Source organism: Myxocyprinus asiaticus, chromosome 14 (assembly GCF_019703515.2).
Source record: "Myxocyprinus asiaticus isolate MX2 ecotype Aquarium Trade chromosome 14, UBuf_Myxa_2, whole genome shotgun sequence".
Taxonomy (NCBI): domain Eukaryota; kingdom Metazoa; phylum Chordata; class Actinopteri; order Cypriniformes; family Catostomidae; genus Myxocyprinus; species Myxocyprinus asiaticus.
In genome coordinates, this window is record NC_059357.1 from 5,196,800 (window position 1) to 5,211,376 (window position 14,577).

Genomic DNA, 14,577 nt, shown 5'->3' on the forward strand with positions numbered 1-14,577 from the left:
GTATTTACGTTAACAGAAAAAATCGTAAATATGAGTTTACAAATATTATATAGTTTCCTAGATATCAATCACAGACCATGTAGTGGCTAATTTATTCACTGAATGTCCACCCTGTTATTGTCCACCCTGATGCTGCCCATTTAACTGGATGGACATCTGAATTTTGTAATTTAGCTTGACCAGTATGACTAAAACAATCTTTAATATGTCCCTGTAATGATGAAACATGAAGAAACTTGTAAAAGTATGTTTTATTTTTCAAAATGTTCAAAGTCGGAATGTCACCGAATTATAGGAATGACCCATTTACAGTATGTACAGAGTTGCAGTTCCGCCACCCTCTATACACAGATTATGCAGTCTACAGTAACAGTAAAGTACAATCTTTAGTAACACCCCCCCACCCCACCTCCCCACCAGGCAATAGTAAACCACTTTTTTTGGTAGGACTACACCACTGGCATAAAGGCAGCATAAAAGTAATCCATACTACTCCAGTGGTTTAATCCATGTCTTCTGAAGTGATATGATAGGTGTGGGTGAGAAACAGATCATCATTAAAGTCCTTTTTTACTATAAATTCTTCTCCCTGCCCAGTAGGTGGCAGTATGCACAAGAAATGTGAATTGCCAAAATCAAAACAAGAATGTGGAACTGAAAGTGGAGATTTATAGTAAAAAGGGACTTAAATATTGATCTGTTTCTCACCCACACCTATCATATCACTTCTGAAGACATGGATTAAACCACTGGAATCATATGGATTACTTTTATGCTGCCTTTGTGCTTTTTGGAGCTTCAAAGATTTGGCCACCATTCACTTGCATTGTATGGACCAGAGCTTAAATATTCTTCTAAGTATCTTCATTTGAGTTCAGCAGAAGAAAGAAAGTCATTCACATCTGGGATGGCATAAGTGTGATTAAATAATAGAATTTTAATTTTTTGGGTGAACTGTTTCTTTAACAGAATTCTGTGGCAGAAATGATGCTGATGGAAATGACAATTTTAACATTTTTGACTCTTGTCTTTCTAAGGCTAATTTCAAAGCTAACTTTTTATGTAATCTAAATAATTAATTAAATTATTAAATTAAATAATATTTTCCCAGTTTTTGCGTAATTTGGCAAAATTACAGTGTGATTGGAAATGACAACCGATAAAAAAAACATTCTGATTACACGTGATGTTTACTTCCTCAAATATCACTTGTTTCATATTTCATCTCAAACATGTTCTTCACTGACACTTCTGTCCACTTGGTTAACAAGTACACTAACTTTGGTTTTGTTTATTTATGTTCATTTTAGTTTACTCTTTGTTTATATTATCATAACTTAAAATATGTAATAATTTGCATTTTTATAATGGATTTTCATAGTTTCATATTTGAACTTCTGGGACAAGGCTAAAACAGTTTAATCTATACATGAAATAAAGTTGAAGAAACACCCGTAAATCACCATTGACAATCAAAGTCCATATACAGTATAAGGTCTACAGCTGTAACCAGAAAAGATGCTTGCATGGAGCATGGTATTGTTTGTCAGATGTCATATTGCTGTGGTATTTGTTTACCTTTTATGGTACTTGTTGCTGTCAAGTACAGAGGCAAGATTGTCACTATAAGAAAAGAAAAAAAATTATATAGGTGAGATCAAAGCTAGTTGTCACTTTTTAGCCTACATCAGTGAATATTTATTTGGGTGGGTTTGTTTTTGAGTCATTTTCTGTATAGACACATACATTTAAATCATGGCTATAGAAAAACTATTCATAATTTCCACCGTTATTGCCCAGGAAAAAAGATACAGAATATTAAACGCATATTGACCTATTGCAGGGCATATTGTCACATTACATGGGGGTAATTGTTCATATTCGGAACCAGCTGATTTAAGAAACATACCCTTTTTTGAAATATTAAATAGTATTAAATATCTCATGTAAAAAAGTGACCTTCTACAGCACATCTGTATTTATTTATAGGCAATATAATAATTTAATCAAAAAGTGTGAAATACAACAAAGTATGCCAAAATGTTGTATGAACTGCTTCTACAAATCCATAAAGGAAGTTAATAAATATACAAATAAATGCACAGAGACCAGTCGTGGAATTTGGGTTAAAGGAAGTGGTCAGTGTTGGCATATAGTACCATGTGAACTTACAACAAACAAAAAACTCTACAGTGAAATAATACACATAAACACAAACCGCAGATATCCAAATACAGCCAGCCAACATTAACACACACATACAGACCACACATTTCCATATGCACACAACCACACACACTTAAACATTCACCTTTGGAAGAGCATTTCGATGAGTTTGTTGGTACTAGTGAAAGTATGATACGTAGACAGCAGGATTCTGCTGTAGTCTTGCTCTTGACAGCAGGGGTCCAGTAAGTGAGACACCAGCTTCTCCAGTGTGGCCGCTTTTAACCTGCGTACCTTACATGTTCGGTACTGTACGAAAGCCTCTGTGGGCTCGGCCGACTGTTGAATGGGCTCTCTACGCAGGGTGATCCCAAAAACCGCCCCATCTTCGTGCTCCTCACCCCACTCTTGAACAGGCTCCTGTGTCACAGATACAAAAACTCTGTAACACTTAACATTAATATAAGTAAACTCAATAGTTAACATGAAATTATAATGAACAATGCCTTTACAGCATTTATTAAATTTGGTTAATGTTAATTTCTACATATACTAGTACAATGTAAAAAACTATCCTGTTAAATTGACATTAAAAAGATGGCAGCTGTAGTTGCCAGAAATTCACTGTAGGTTTCAGGCATTATAGTGCATGCATATTCTACATTTCACAACTGTTTATATCATAAAATAATGTAATGTTAATATACCAACTTGCTGGAACTACATTAATCTGCTTTGCACTTTTAAATGTACAGTTAACCACCATAATAAACCAGATGGTTTAAAAAAAAAGTCCTCATTATGACTTAGTTCATTAAGAGTGGCCATTCCAGAAACAATACCCAATAAATATGTAGAGACAGCGCACATTGTTACCCACACAAACACAAAACACCCTCAGAGTAACACATGTAACACAAAATTAATACAATAAATATTAACATAACATAAAATGCAACATTTAACACCCAAATGTACATAACTGATATTAAAAATAAGAAGAAACATAAGTATTCCCATAAATGATATGAAATCTCATAAATGAAATGAAAATTTCATCCTGGAGCCTGTGCATTAAAACAATGGCCCTAGTTAATTATTATATATTTTAATTAAATTAATAATAATAATAATAATAATAGTTAATAATTTATTGTACATTTTAGAACATATATCATTTCTATTTTTATTTGTATTTATTTATTTTATTATTTTACTTACATTGATTATTAATTCAATTATTATTTTACTTACATTATATTATTAAAATAATATTTATTTTATTATACGTGTCACGGATCCATCTGACCCTTCTGCCACATTCACTCAACCTTCGCTCTCTCCTGATTACTAATCACCTGCACCTGTCGCTCATCACCGTGTCAATCAGCTCCTCTACTTAAACCCCATTCTACTGTCAATCATTGCCTGGTCTTGACAAAGAATTCAGACTCACTTAACTGGTGCTCCAAGGAACACCTCCATAAGATACTGAATAATTCTGCCCCGCTCCTGCGATCTTGATCTCCTGACAATTCCTCTCCACTCTAGTGATCCTGATATCTTCCTTTCCTACGTGAGCACTCAGTAGTATGATCACCAGCTAAAGTATATCCCACTCCTGAATTATCCCAGTCCTTCACAGCTCGTCATTACATGTCTGAACCATCTTGCTTGTTACAATTCACCTGTTTGTTTCTGTTTGTTTTTGTGTTGCAGTAAACTCCTGCTGTTGGGTTCAACACCATCCCCGAGTCTGGGTATTCCTGACAACGTATGTATTTATTATCATTTTATTTGTACTGTGTACTGTATTGTAATTTCCCATTGTTTGATTTGTCTAATGCTGTATGTGTACAATTCCCCCCACAGGGGATTAATTAAATACAATATTATCCTGTCCAGTCTTGTCCTAACCTATAAGCTCATTTTCATGTTATCAGCAATGGCAATCAGTAAGGAGCAAAGGTATAATCATCTATATAGCAAAAACTGTAAAGTGTAAACTCCAAAGACAATTAAGACAAGCCTCAAATAAGAAATTGAGTATCTTTATATGTACATGTTTCATGAAAATGTTCTATTCATAATGTGCTTTTAAACAACACTGACGACTGACCTGTCAGCTAAAAGCAGTGTGGATTTGCAAACCACACACTTGGGACAAAGAGTCATTATTACACGATACAGCTGGCTGAGTAGCAGATGATGTCACTGAACCATTAGGGCAAGTCCACGCGTGAATATCTGTGTGATTTCTGCAGCATAAATGGGTCAGGATTACTCCTGTTGCTGAGTATGGTTAATGTGTTGACTTTAAAACACTAAAATAAGCTGATGTGACATTTTAGACTATAATTATGGTCTATTATTGACGAGTTAAAAGGATAAAAGCAGAGCTGAAAATGTGAAAACACAAACACAAGAGACTGCTGTTCAAATCCAGAGCTTCAAGCAGGTGAACCTGTGGTTAATATTGAATTGTAATTTTGCTAGAATAGACACAGAAAACAAAACAAGGGAATGCATTTATTTTTGTCTTATCCATTAAAATATCTAAATAATCTTGAAACAATATTTCAAGAAATATGCATAAGTTTAAAACTTAAAGTTAGATGTTTGTTCAGATCCCTAACTCTAAACTAGCAACAGTAATAGCGACACTTGCCTTTGCAAACCACTACAGTAATTACAGCTATTGCAACTTATGATCTCCATCTCTGAATATAACGTAAGCCTATCCTGATGAATAAGCAATATGAAGTGTCTTTGATATATAAAACACATCAGATAATGAAAACCTGTCCACAGCTCAAGAGGCAGAGCCCTTTAGTTCACACCTGGGACATTGTATTTACAGCCTGGGACACAAAATATATCATTACATATACTAAACATATCATTAAAGCTGCATATTATGACATGATGATGACTATATTTCTCAAATTAAGGTCTGGTTTAAACCATTTTAAACCATTCCCTGTTTTTAACATCCATTTTTAATGTTTCACTTTTTATCTTAAACGGATAGTTCACTCAAAATTAAAATTCAGTCATTGTTTACTGACCCCTGTGTTGTTATAACCTTATGACTGACTTTCTTTTTCTTAACACTAAAGGAGAAATTTTGTTTTCAGTGATGTCATACAATGGCAGTTTATGGTGACCACCTCTTCAAGCTTCAAAAGAACGCAAAAGTATAATTCAGATGTCTAATAAATTATTTCATGAGACTCATGATTGTTATGAAAGCATATGATTAGATTTGGTGAGAAACAAGCCGAAATCTAATGTATTCTTTAGTGAAAATGTTCACTGACCGTTGATCTCCTGTGCGCGTTCATGATAGTGCACGAAAGCAACAGTTCACGCAGCACCCTATTGGGGCGTACAAGCGAAAAATCATTTGTTTATTTAAAAACAGGTTCTCCACAGCGATAGTGACAACAGAACACAACACAGCTGCACACAAAACAGAGAACAGAACTTTCTAAACACATCTGAAGAGTTTGTAGTCAAAGAATTGATGCAGTTCTATGCCCAGCCTTATTTTTTTGAACCGGAGAACTCGGAAATCAAACAGAACCATAGAGGAGTCTACAGGCAGCCATAATCACACCGTGTCTTAACCTGATGGCAAACAACACAAGATAAAAGTATAGTTTCTATGGTAATCAGAGTTTTTGTCCTAACCAGCAGTGATGAGTGACGGTACATTCTATCAATCGCTTGTTTTCTTTTTTTGGAAACGTGCGGGTAACTCCGTCCACATTAAACTGGCACTGGTCCAAAAACGTTTTTTTTTTTTTTTTAATTAAGGCTGGGCATAGAAATGCATCAATTCTTCGACTACAAACTCTTCAGACATGTTTAGTAAGTTCTGTTCTCTGTTTTGAGTGCAGCTGTGTTGTGTTCTGTTGTCGCTATCAATGTGGCGGACCTGTATTTAGATAAACAAGTTTTCATTTGAACGCCCTAATGTCGCAAGGGTGCTGCGTGAACTGTTGCTTTCGTGCACTATCATGAACGCGCACAGGAGATCAACGATCAGTGAATATTATCACTAAATAATACATTAGATTTCGGCTTGTTTCTCACCAAATCTAATCATATGCTTTCATAACAATCATGAGTCTCAAGGAATAATTTATTAGACTTCTGCATTATACTTTTGCATTCTTTTGAAGCTTGAAGAGGTGGTCACCATAAACCGCCATTGTATGACATCACTGAGAACAAATTTTTTCACAATTTCTCCCTTTGTGTTAAGAAAAAGAAAGAAAGGGGGCCTGGGTAGCTCAGTAATTAAAGACGCTGACTACCACCCCTGGAGTCACAAGTTCGAATCCAGGCCGTGCTGAGTGACTCCAGTCAGGCTTCCTAAGCAACCAAACTGGCCCGGGTGCTAGGGTGGGTAGAGTCACATTGGGGTAACCTCCTCGTGGTCACCATAATGTGGTTCTCGCTCTCGGTGGGGTGTGTGGTGAGTTGTGCGTGGATGCTGCGGAGAATAGCAAGAAGGCTCCACACGCGCTAGGTCTCCACGGTAACACGCTCAACAAGCCACGTGATAAGATGTGCGGATTGACGATCTCAGACATGGAGGCAACTGAGATTCGTCCTCCGCCACCCAGATTGAGGCGAGTCACTATGCCACCACGAGGACTTAGAGCGTATTGGGATTTGGGCATTACAAATTGGAGAGAAAAAAAAAAAAGAACGAAAGTCATAAAGGATTATAACAAAACAAAATGAAATTAATGACTCAAGCAATATGTTCCAAGTCTCCTGAAGCCCTACAATAGGTTTGTGCAAGGAACAGACCCAAATTTAAGTTATAACGCACTGATAATCCTCCCCTCTGCCGAAGCTCGCATCTAGTCTACGTTAGTGTCCAGAATGAAAAATTGTGAGTCCTATACAGGGTTGGGAAGGTTACTTTTAAAAGGTATTCCACTACAGATTACAAAATGTGGTGGTGTAGTGGTCTAAACCACAGAACTGGTAATCAGAAGGTTGCTGGTTCAATCCCAACAGCCACCACCACTGTGTCCTTGAGCAAGGCTCATTATTGTCCCTGTAATAAGTACACTGTAAGTCACTTTGGATAAAAGCATCTGCCAAATGCATAAATGTAAATGTAAAATACATGCTGTAAAATGTCATTTGAAACATATTTCGTTAGATTACTCAAGGTCAGTAACGTGATTACTGGCAGATTTTTTTCACTTGTTTTGACTATAAACAAGAAAATAAAGTAACAAAATACACATCATTGTAATTAATGTACAAATATATTCTCTGAAAAAAACCTAAATATCTTATCCAGCTTTGCTACTTAAGTAAATTTATCTTGTTTTAAGGATTTTTAGATATTTTAACAGGAAAACAATATTCCAATTCTCATTAAGAAAATTTGTTTTGCGGTACATCTTTGCTCTAATATCAAATGTCTTACTAGAGAAAAAAGTTATGCTCCAACGTGCATTTTCGTCATAGAATTCATTATAAAATATAATTGCATCTGGTAACAGATGTATGTAAAGGCAAGAAATAGCATTTTAGCTTAGCATAAAGCTAAATATTCACACGACAATATACACAAGGTTAAACATTTTTGCTGCTCCAAACTTCAAAACCACACAGTGCACACAATGACATCTTTTTCTGATCGTATGTGGATTTTGTACATTGAGGCAGAAAATATATTATTTGTAGCTCTCTATACAATGTTAAAGGCTACAATGGTTAGCATTTCTTGTCAAAATACCCTAACCACATAAAAAACATTGACAAGGTATGTAAACATGTATTTATTGGATATGTTTAATCTCTCAAAGTGTTTCTAACTGTTTTTTGTTAAGCTGTAGAAACACAATGTAGCTACTCTAAGGGAAAGTTCCACCTTTTCACTTACAACATGTGAAAGCGTTCGTATGAATGTAACAAATCATAGGAAAGTGTTTCACCGCTGTTCAAAAGGGTCCTCGGGTCACATAATTTATAGTAATAAATGCTTTCCAACTGAATAGACTAATTATTAACACAAACAAATTACTATAAAATGCAAAGTAATCACTTCAGTAATCAAAATACTTTTTTGAATGTAACTGATTACCACCGATTAAATTGTAACTGTAGTGGAATACAGTTACTAATATTTTGTATTTTAAATATGTAATCCCATTACATATATTCCGTTACTTCCCATCCCTGATCCCATTCGGTTGACACTGATGTGACATTTTTAAATCTGAATGCAACATGGACTAGACAGAGTAAAGTTAAAGATTATTATTGAATATTGACTTATATTTGGGTCTGTTCCACATACAAAGCTATCATATGACTACAGAAGACTTGGAATATAGTGCATGAGTCATATGGGCTATACTTTTATGTTTCTTTATAAAAAGATGTGTAAAGATTCCTCAAATGTCATGAATTATTCCTTGAATAACTTCTCTAGTTTAACATATTTCCATAATAGTAACATTATCATCACTTTTTCAGTTCTATCTGTGCGCTGAACTGCATGCTTGTAGTTCTTGTAGACACATACATAACAATTTTACTTGATCACAGCAGGTCATGGGCATTTGCCATCTGATAGCAACAGACACAAGGAGATTTGGCTGTCAGTCAAGGCCAAGAAGAAAAATATTAACATTTCCTTCATACAGTATGAAGCAAACAGACTAGCGTCATGCCTGTTGACAGTACAGTATATCACAACACTAACACACAATGATTTTTTTATGGATATAACAGAGTTGATGAATATATAAAAATGTTCTACAGTGATTATTTTCAGGAATAAATAAATAAATAATAATAAAAAAAACACTGTAATGGTACTGTTGCCCACTAGGTCATTTACTTTGGCATGTCTCTTGCCCAAATCACCAACCCAAATCACACAGCCGCCAAAACAGACGCACATGACATTCATTGAGGCCAAAATGTTGGCTGTTGTAGATTAGTTCATTTAGAACAGGCTGCACAACATAAGCTAATTATACAGCACAAAGAGACAAATGTAATAAAAAAACAAGGATGAAAACAAGTTTTGTCTACCTACAGATGAAGGTGAAACTCTTAAATGAATATTCAAGGTTCAATACAAGTTAAGCTTAGTCGACAGCATTTGCGGCATAATGTTGATTACCACAGACCTTCATTTTGACTCGTCTGTCCTTTTCTCTAAAAAAAGCAAAAATCTGGGTTACAGTGAGGCACAATGGAAGTGAATGGGGGCCAATCCATAAACGCTAAAATACTCACTATTTCAAAAGTATAGCCGCAAGACATAAACAATATGCGTGTAAACATGATTTTAGTGTGATAAAATCACTTACTAACCCTTTCTGTGTAAAGTTAAAGCCAATTTTACAACTTTGTCGCCATGATGATGCCATGTCAACAAAGCCTAAAACGACTGTAAAATGATGATTTAAACAACTTTTCAGCTCAACACGTGAGTTTTAACAGAAGAATTAATGTAAGTGCTTTTATAAAATTATAAACCACATTTCTGCCATTAAACTCTCAAAAAATTGGCCCCATTGACTTCCATTGTACATAAGTGCCTCACTGTAACCTCCATTTTTGCTTCTTTTAAAGAAAAGGAGGACCGAGTCAAAATTCTTTTTTGGTGGTAATCAACATTATATTATATATTATAATATAATATAATACTTCAGTGATGGCCAATAATGACTGGGGCAAGATGTCACAGTTTGTCCTCCAGTTTGTATTTTGTTTTCATTATTTTTCAAAGTCAGTTTCTGCATACACACATACCTTTATGTTTTGACTAAAAAACATAAACAAAAGCTGTCAACTACATTGACCAATAGCGGAGCATATTGTCACAATATATGGGGTAAGTTGTCACAGTGTTTGATGCTGATCTAAGAAGAATACCTTTGTTTGAAGTATGAAATACTATTAAAAAAAATTTAAAATACTGAAAACTTCCCCATGTGACAACTAGCCCCTATAGGCTTTGGTGCATTTGTAATAATGTTTGTATGTAGCGGACTCTATGTTTTTTGGGGAAAAGCCATTTTAACAACAATCATTAGAAGAAGCTCCAGGGTTCTTCATGCAGCAAAGCTGTTTAAGTACAGTTACTTTAATAACTAGTATTTTACTTATGTAACATATAACAGTATTTGTTACCACCATCGTAAACTAGACTGTAGCTCTCTCTCTGACCCACATTGAATGGCCTTGTTTGTCATGTACAGTGGCTCATGTCTGATTTATTTCTGTCAGGTGATGGGACAGCACATTTCCCCCCCAAGTATCTAAACATGATATGTTCCTCTATTTAAAGAGCATTCAGGGCATACTGTAGAAACACACTCAGTCAGCACAGACAAGTGGGTGAAGAGCTTGTATACATGCAGCAGGAGATGTTTGAATTTATAATGCAGTTACATTATGCATGCACAAATGTATAAAACTTTTTATTTACAACAAGCATCAAAAATATATCATGCATGCATTATCTTACCATATTCAGCTCCCATTTTCCCATTTCTACGAGGATGTTTTTATGATGTAATCCTTTCCATCACTATGAATAACAAAAAAAAAAGTCCTCAAAAATGTAAAATGGGAAATAAAAAATCTCGAGGTTTTAATGTGATGTATTTAACATTCAAACGCTACTCATCGCGTCATCTGCATTTCGTGAAGGATGCTGCAATGAATACAATTCATGGGGAAATATCCTTTATGCACAAATGATCATAAAAGACCTCGTTTGAGGCAGACAGATCGCACAAATGTGTTTGGTTTCACCTGCACTCATATGAGCGTTATAAAGTGGGAGGTGTTAAACTGGGCAGAATCTCACTCCACCATCTAAACTGCAAATAACGCGACAAAACTCAAATATCTTTAACAATCAAACACTGAAACGTATTAAAATGACCAAGTACTGCAAAGGCTGAGAGATTTGTAAAATGACTGACATACAGTCTGAATAGAAAATGTTTGTACATTTTGTCAAAACAACAGCATTTAGCATATCCTGTGCTGATCAACTAGTGGATGTGGCTTAATTGTTATGCATTTATTTGATTATTTATTTATTTGCATTTAGCATTGTTTTTCCCTACTGTTATTTATATTTATCTATTTTTATAATAATAATAGCCATTTTTATTATTCTATTTATTATTACCCTTTTGTTATTTATATGCATTATAATTATTATTTACATTTAGAATTGTTTTTCCATGCTACTATTATATTTTATGAGAATTTATTATAATATAATAAAATATTTATATAAACAAAATGTTTATTTATTTTAGTAAAATTATGTTTTATTTGTATACTACTACTACTACTAATAATAATTGTATTATTATTTGCATTTAGAATTGTTTTCCCTGCTTATATTTATTATTTGCATTTAGAAGTGTTTTGTACCCTGCTGTAGTTTATTTTATTATTATTATTATTATTTTTATTTATATAATAATCATATTGCTATTACTAGTATTAATATTATTTTATTTGCATTTAGCATTGTTTATAGTTTATTTTTATTATAAATATTATTATTTGCATTTAGAAGTGTTTTTACCCTGCTTTTGATTATATATTATTATTTATACAATAATACTACTATTACAATTATAAATATTAAACAAATAAACATTGTATTTCCATGCTGTTATTTATATTTATTATTATAAATATTATTATTTGCATTTAGCATTGTTTTTCCATGCTATTCATATTTATTATTATTAAATATTTTATTATTTGCATTTAGATTTGTTTTTCATTGCTGTTAGTTTATATTATAAAAATGTAAAATAAATATAATAAAATATTTATACAAATAAACTATTATTATTTATAATTATTATTACTTCCATTTATCATTGTTTTTTCCTGCTGTTATTAATATGCATTATATGCATTTAGAAGTGTTTTACCCTGATGTAATTTAGATTTATTATTATTATTTGTTTTATTATTTATATAATAATAATTATTATTGTTGTTGTTGTTTTTATACATTATTAAAATGATTATTAACAATATTATTTGCATTTAGCATTGTTTTTCCCATGCTGTCCACGACCCTATCAGAACAGACCTGTGACTCATTTTGGAGTGGTAACACATTAGTTGAGAACTATTAACTTCAGGGATGTTGTTTGGAGTTTTTCCATCCTGATCAACTTAAAGTTCAGAATGAACAGCTTGAGGAAAGGGGTTTGGTACACAAGGAATGCCAAGAGCTGTGTGTGGATGTGTGTGTGTCCCTGGGATCTGTGTGACGTGGTTACTGTCATCACTGTTGATCATCTGATCCTGCTGTTACTTGCTAAATAATATTTCACACAGTAGAAGTGCTTCTTTAACATGGGGTCAGGTAGGCTTTCATGTATATCTCAAAAGTAACTATGCTCAGAAGGCAGGAGTTAAGATTAGATAAAACAAACAAACTAAGACTGATTAACCAATGCATTTCATAACTTGTTGCTCAGAATTCTAATATGAAAATGATAGTACAAGCGAAGGCAACAAAACCTATTCTAATGTGATGTCATTCTTGCCATACATAATAACATCTACATTCATTGTTAATAAACAATAACATGAAATCTGAGCTCAGGATTGAACTATAAAGGTGAACGAGGTATATAAAATTGGGTTTCACTGTAACAGGAAGACACCAGCCCTTGGAGATGAGGGTATCATGGAGAGAGCCATCCATGCGTCACTGAGGGAGTTGTGCCTCTGAATACAGAGTTATACAATAGTTAAGGGATTTCAGTCACTTTGAAAACAGTGTTTCAGGATAGAAACAAATAAACACTATTTTTTTTTTTTTGGTGACACAAAGTTACTTCCCAAGGGTCATTACAGGACTTTGATTTTGCTCGTTGCACATCAGACCATGCAAGTAATACTCTATGAACAGCATCCGTGGCATGCTGTTGATTCTTGCTAAAAAAAAAAAACAATTTCAATTAGTAAAAACAAACAAAAACTACATTTAAAGTAATGCACTTAAAATGGAATTTTACAGGACAACATATTGCACTGGAGTAAATGTTAAACTACAAATGTTAAGCTACAAAATTGTACACATGTTCCCATCAGACTACTGTAATAAAATTGATTTCTAATACATTTATAATAAATTTCTTCAGGAATGCATGACCAGAAGTTAATTCGCCTAAAAAACTAGTCCCACCGCTTAAGGGACAATTTGGACAACTTTACAGCTCAAATAACACATTTTTTTATGGAAGTATATTCATAAAGGTGGTTTAACAAAAATACAAGCTTCCTATAGAATGTCTTGGCCCAAAGACTTCCATTGTAAGTACATTTTATTTTTCTTGTTTTAACAAACTGTGAGGCGAGTCAATTTAGATTTTTTCCTTGTGGTAATCAACAGCATGCCACAGATTCTCTTAATAGATCTCTTGAACTAAACCCAGAACATTCCTATAACATGCCCTTGAGGGGCAGTGGTAGCTCAGCGGTTAAGGCTCTGGGTTACTGATCAGAAGGTCGGGAGTTCAAGCCCCAGCACCACCAAGATACCACTGTTGGGCCCTTGAGCAAGGCCCTTGACCCTATCTGCTCCAGGGGCGCTGTATCATGGCTGACCCTGCACTCTGACCCCAGCCTAGCTGGGATATGTGAAAAAGAAGAATTTCACTGTATATGTGCAAATGTATAATGTGTGATAAATAAAGAAAATTATTATTAATTAATTAATTATAAGGACAGTAAAAAAACTCAAGACTCTCCAATTTTTCTAATATCCTATCTTTAATAAATATATTTAGCCTTAAACACAAATTTAAACACAAATACACCTGTTCATTAGTTACAGTGAGTTGAAGTCTTTAAATTCCATTCTGCCTTGTTACTAGGTGAGAAAATACAGTAAATTCTGTACTTTAAGAGTGACACCTAGTGGATCACTGAGATGCAACTTTTGATGGCACTTCATTCACGATAGATTGACTGATAGACAGACAGATAGACAGACAGACAAATAAACAGATACATAGATGGTGCAGCCAGACAGACAGAAAGATAGATATAACTCGATAGACAGACAGACAGTGCACATAGACAGAAAGATAGACAAACAGACATAGACAGACAGACAGAAAGATACAGTCAGAGAGAAAGACAGACACACACAGACAGATAGACAGACAAACGGACAGACAGACACACAGACAGTGGAGACAGATAGACAGACAGACAGATAGTGCAGACAGAAAGAATGATATACAGGAGACAGTCAGAAAGACAGACACAGACAGACAGATAGTGCAGACAGACAAACAGAAAGATAGATGTAACGGTAAAAAGGAAAGGTGGCGAGAAACGAATTGACAATATAAATAA

The 14,577-nt window shown here is 34.1% G+C and overlaps 1 protein-coding gene across 1 annotated transcript in view; it reads right to left on the bottom strand.

The window, feature by feature from the left end:
* LOC127451571 (ral guanine nucleotide dissociation stimulator-like 1) overlaps positions 1-10,932 on the bottom strand; it is a 28,050-nt gene extending 17,118 nt beyond the window's left edge. Inside the window, exons 1-3 of the mRNA XM_051716330.1 lie at positions 10,688-10,932; positions 2,312-2,586; positions 1,579-1,623 (exon numbers count right to left, since the gene is read on the bottom strand). Coding sequence (XP_051572290.1) covers positions 1,579-1,623; positions 2,312-2,586; positions 10,688-10,711 — 344 coding nt within the window. The 5' untranslated portion in view covers positions 10,712-10,932. The remainder of the gene's footprint in view (positions 1-1,578; positions 1,624-2,311; positions 2,587-10,687) is intronic.
* Between the last annotated feature and the right edge of the window lie 3,645 nt (positions 10,933-14,577).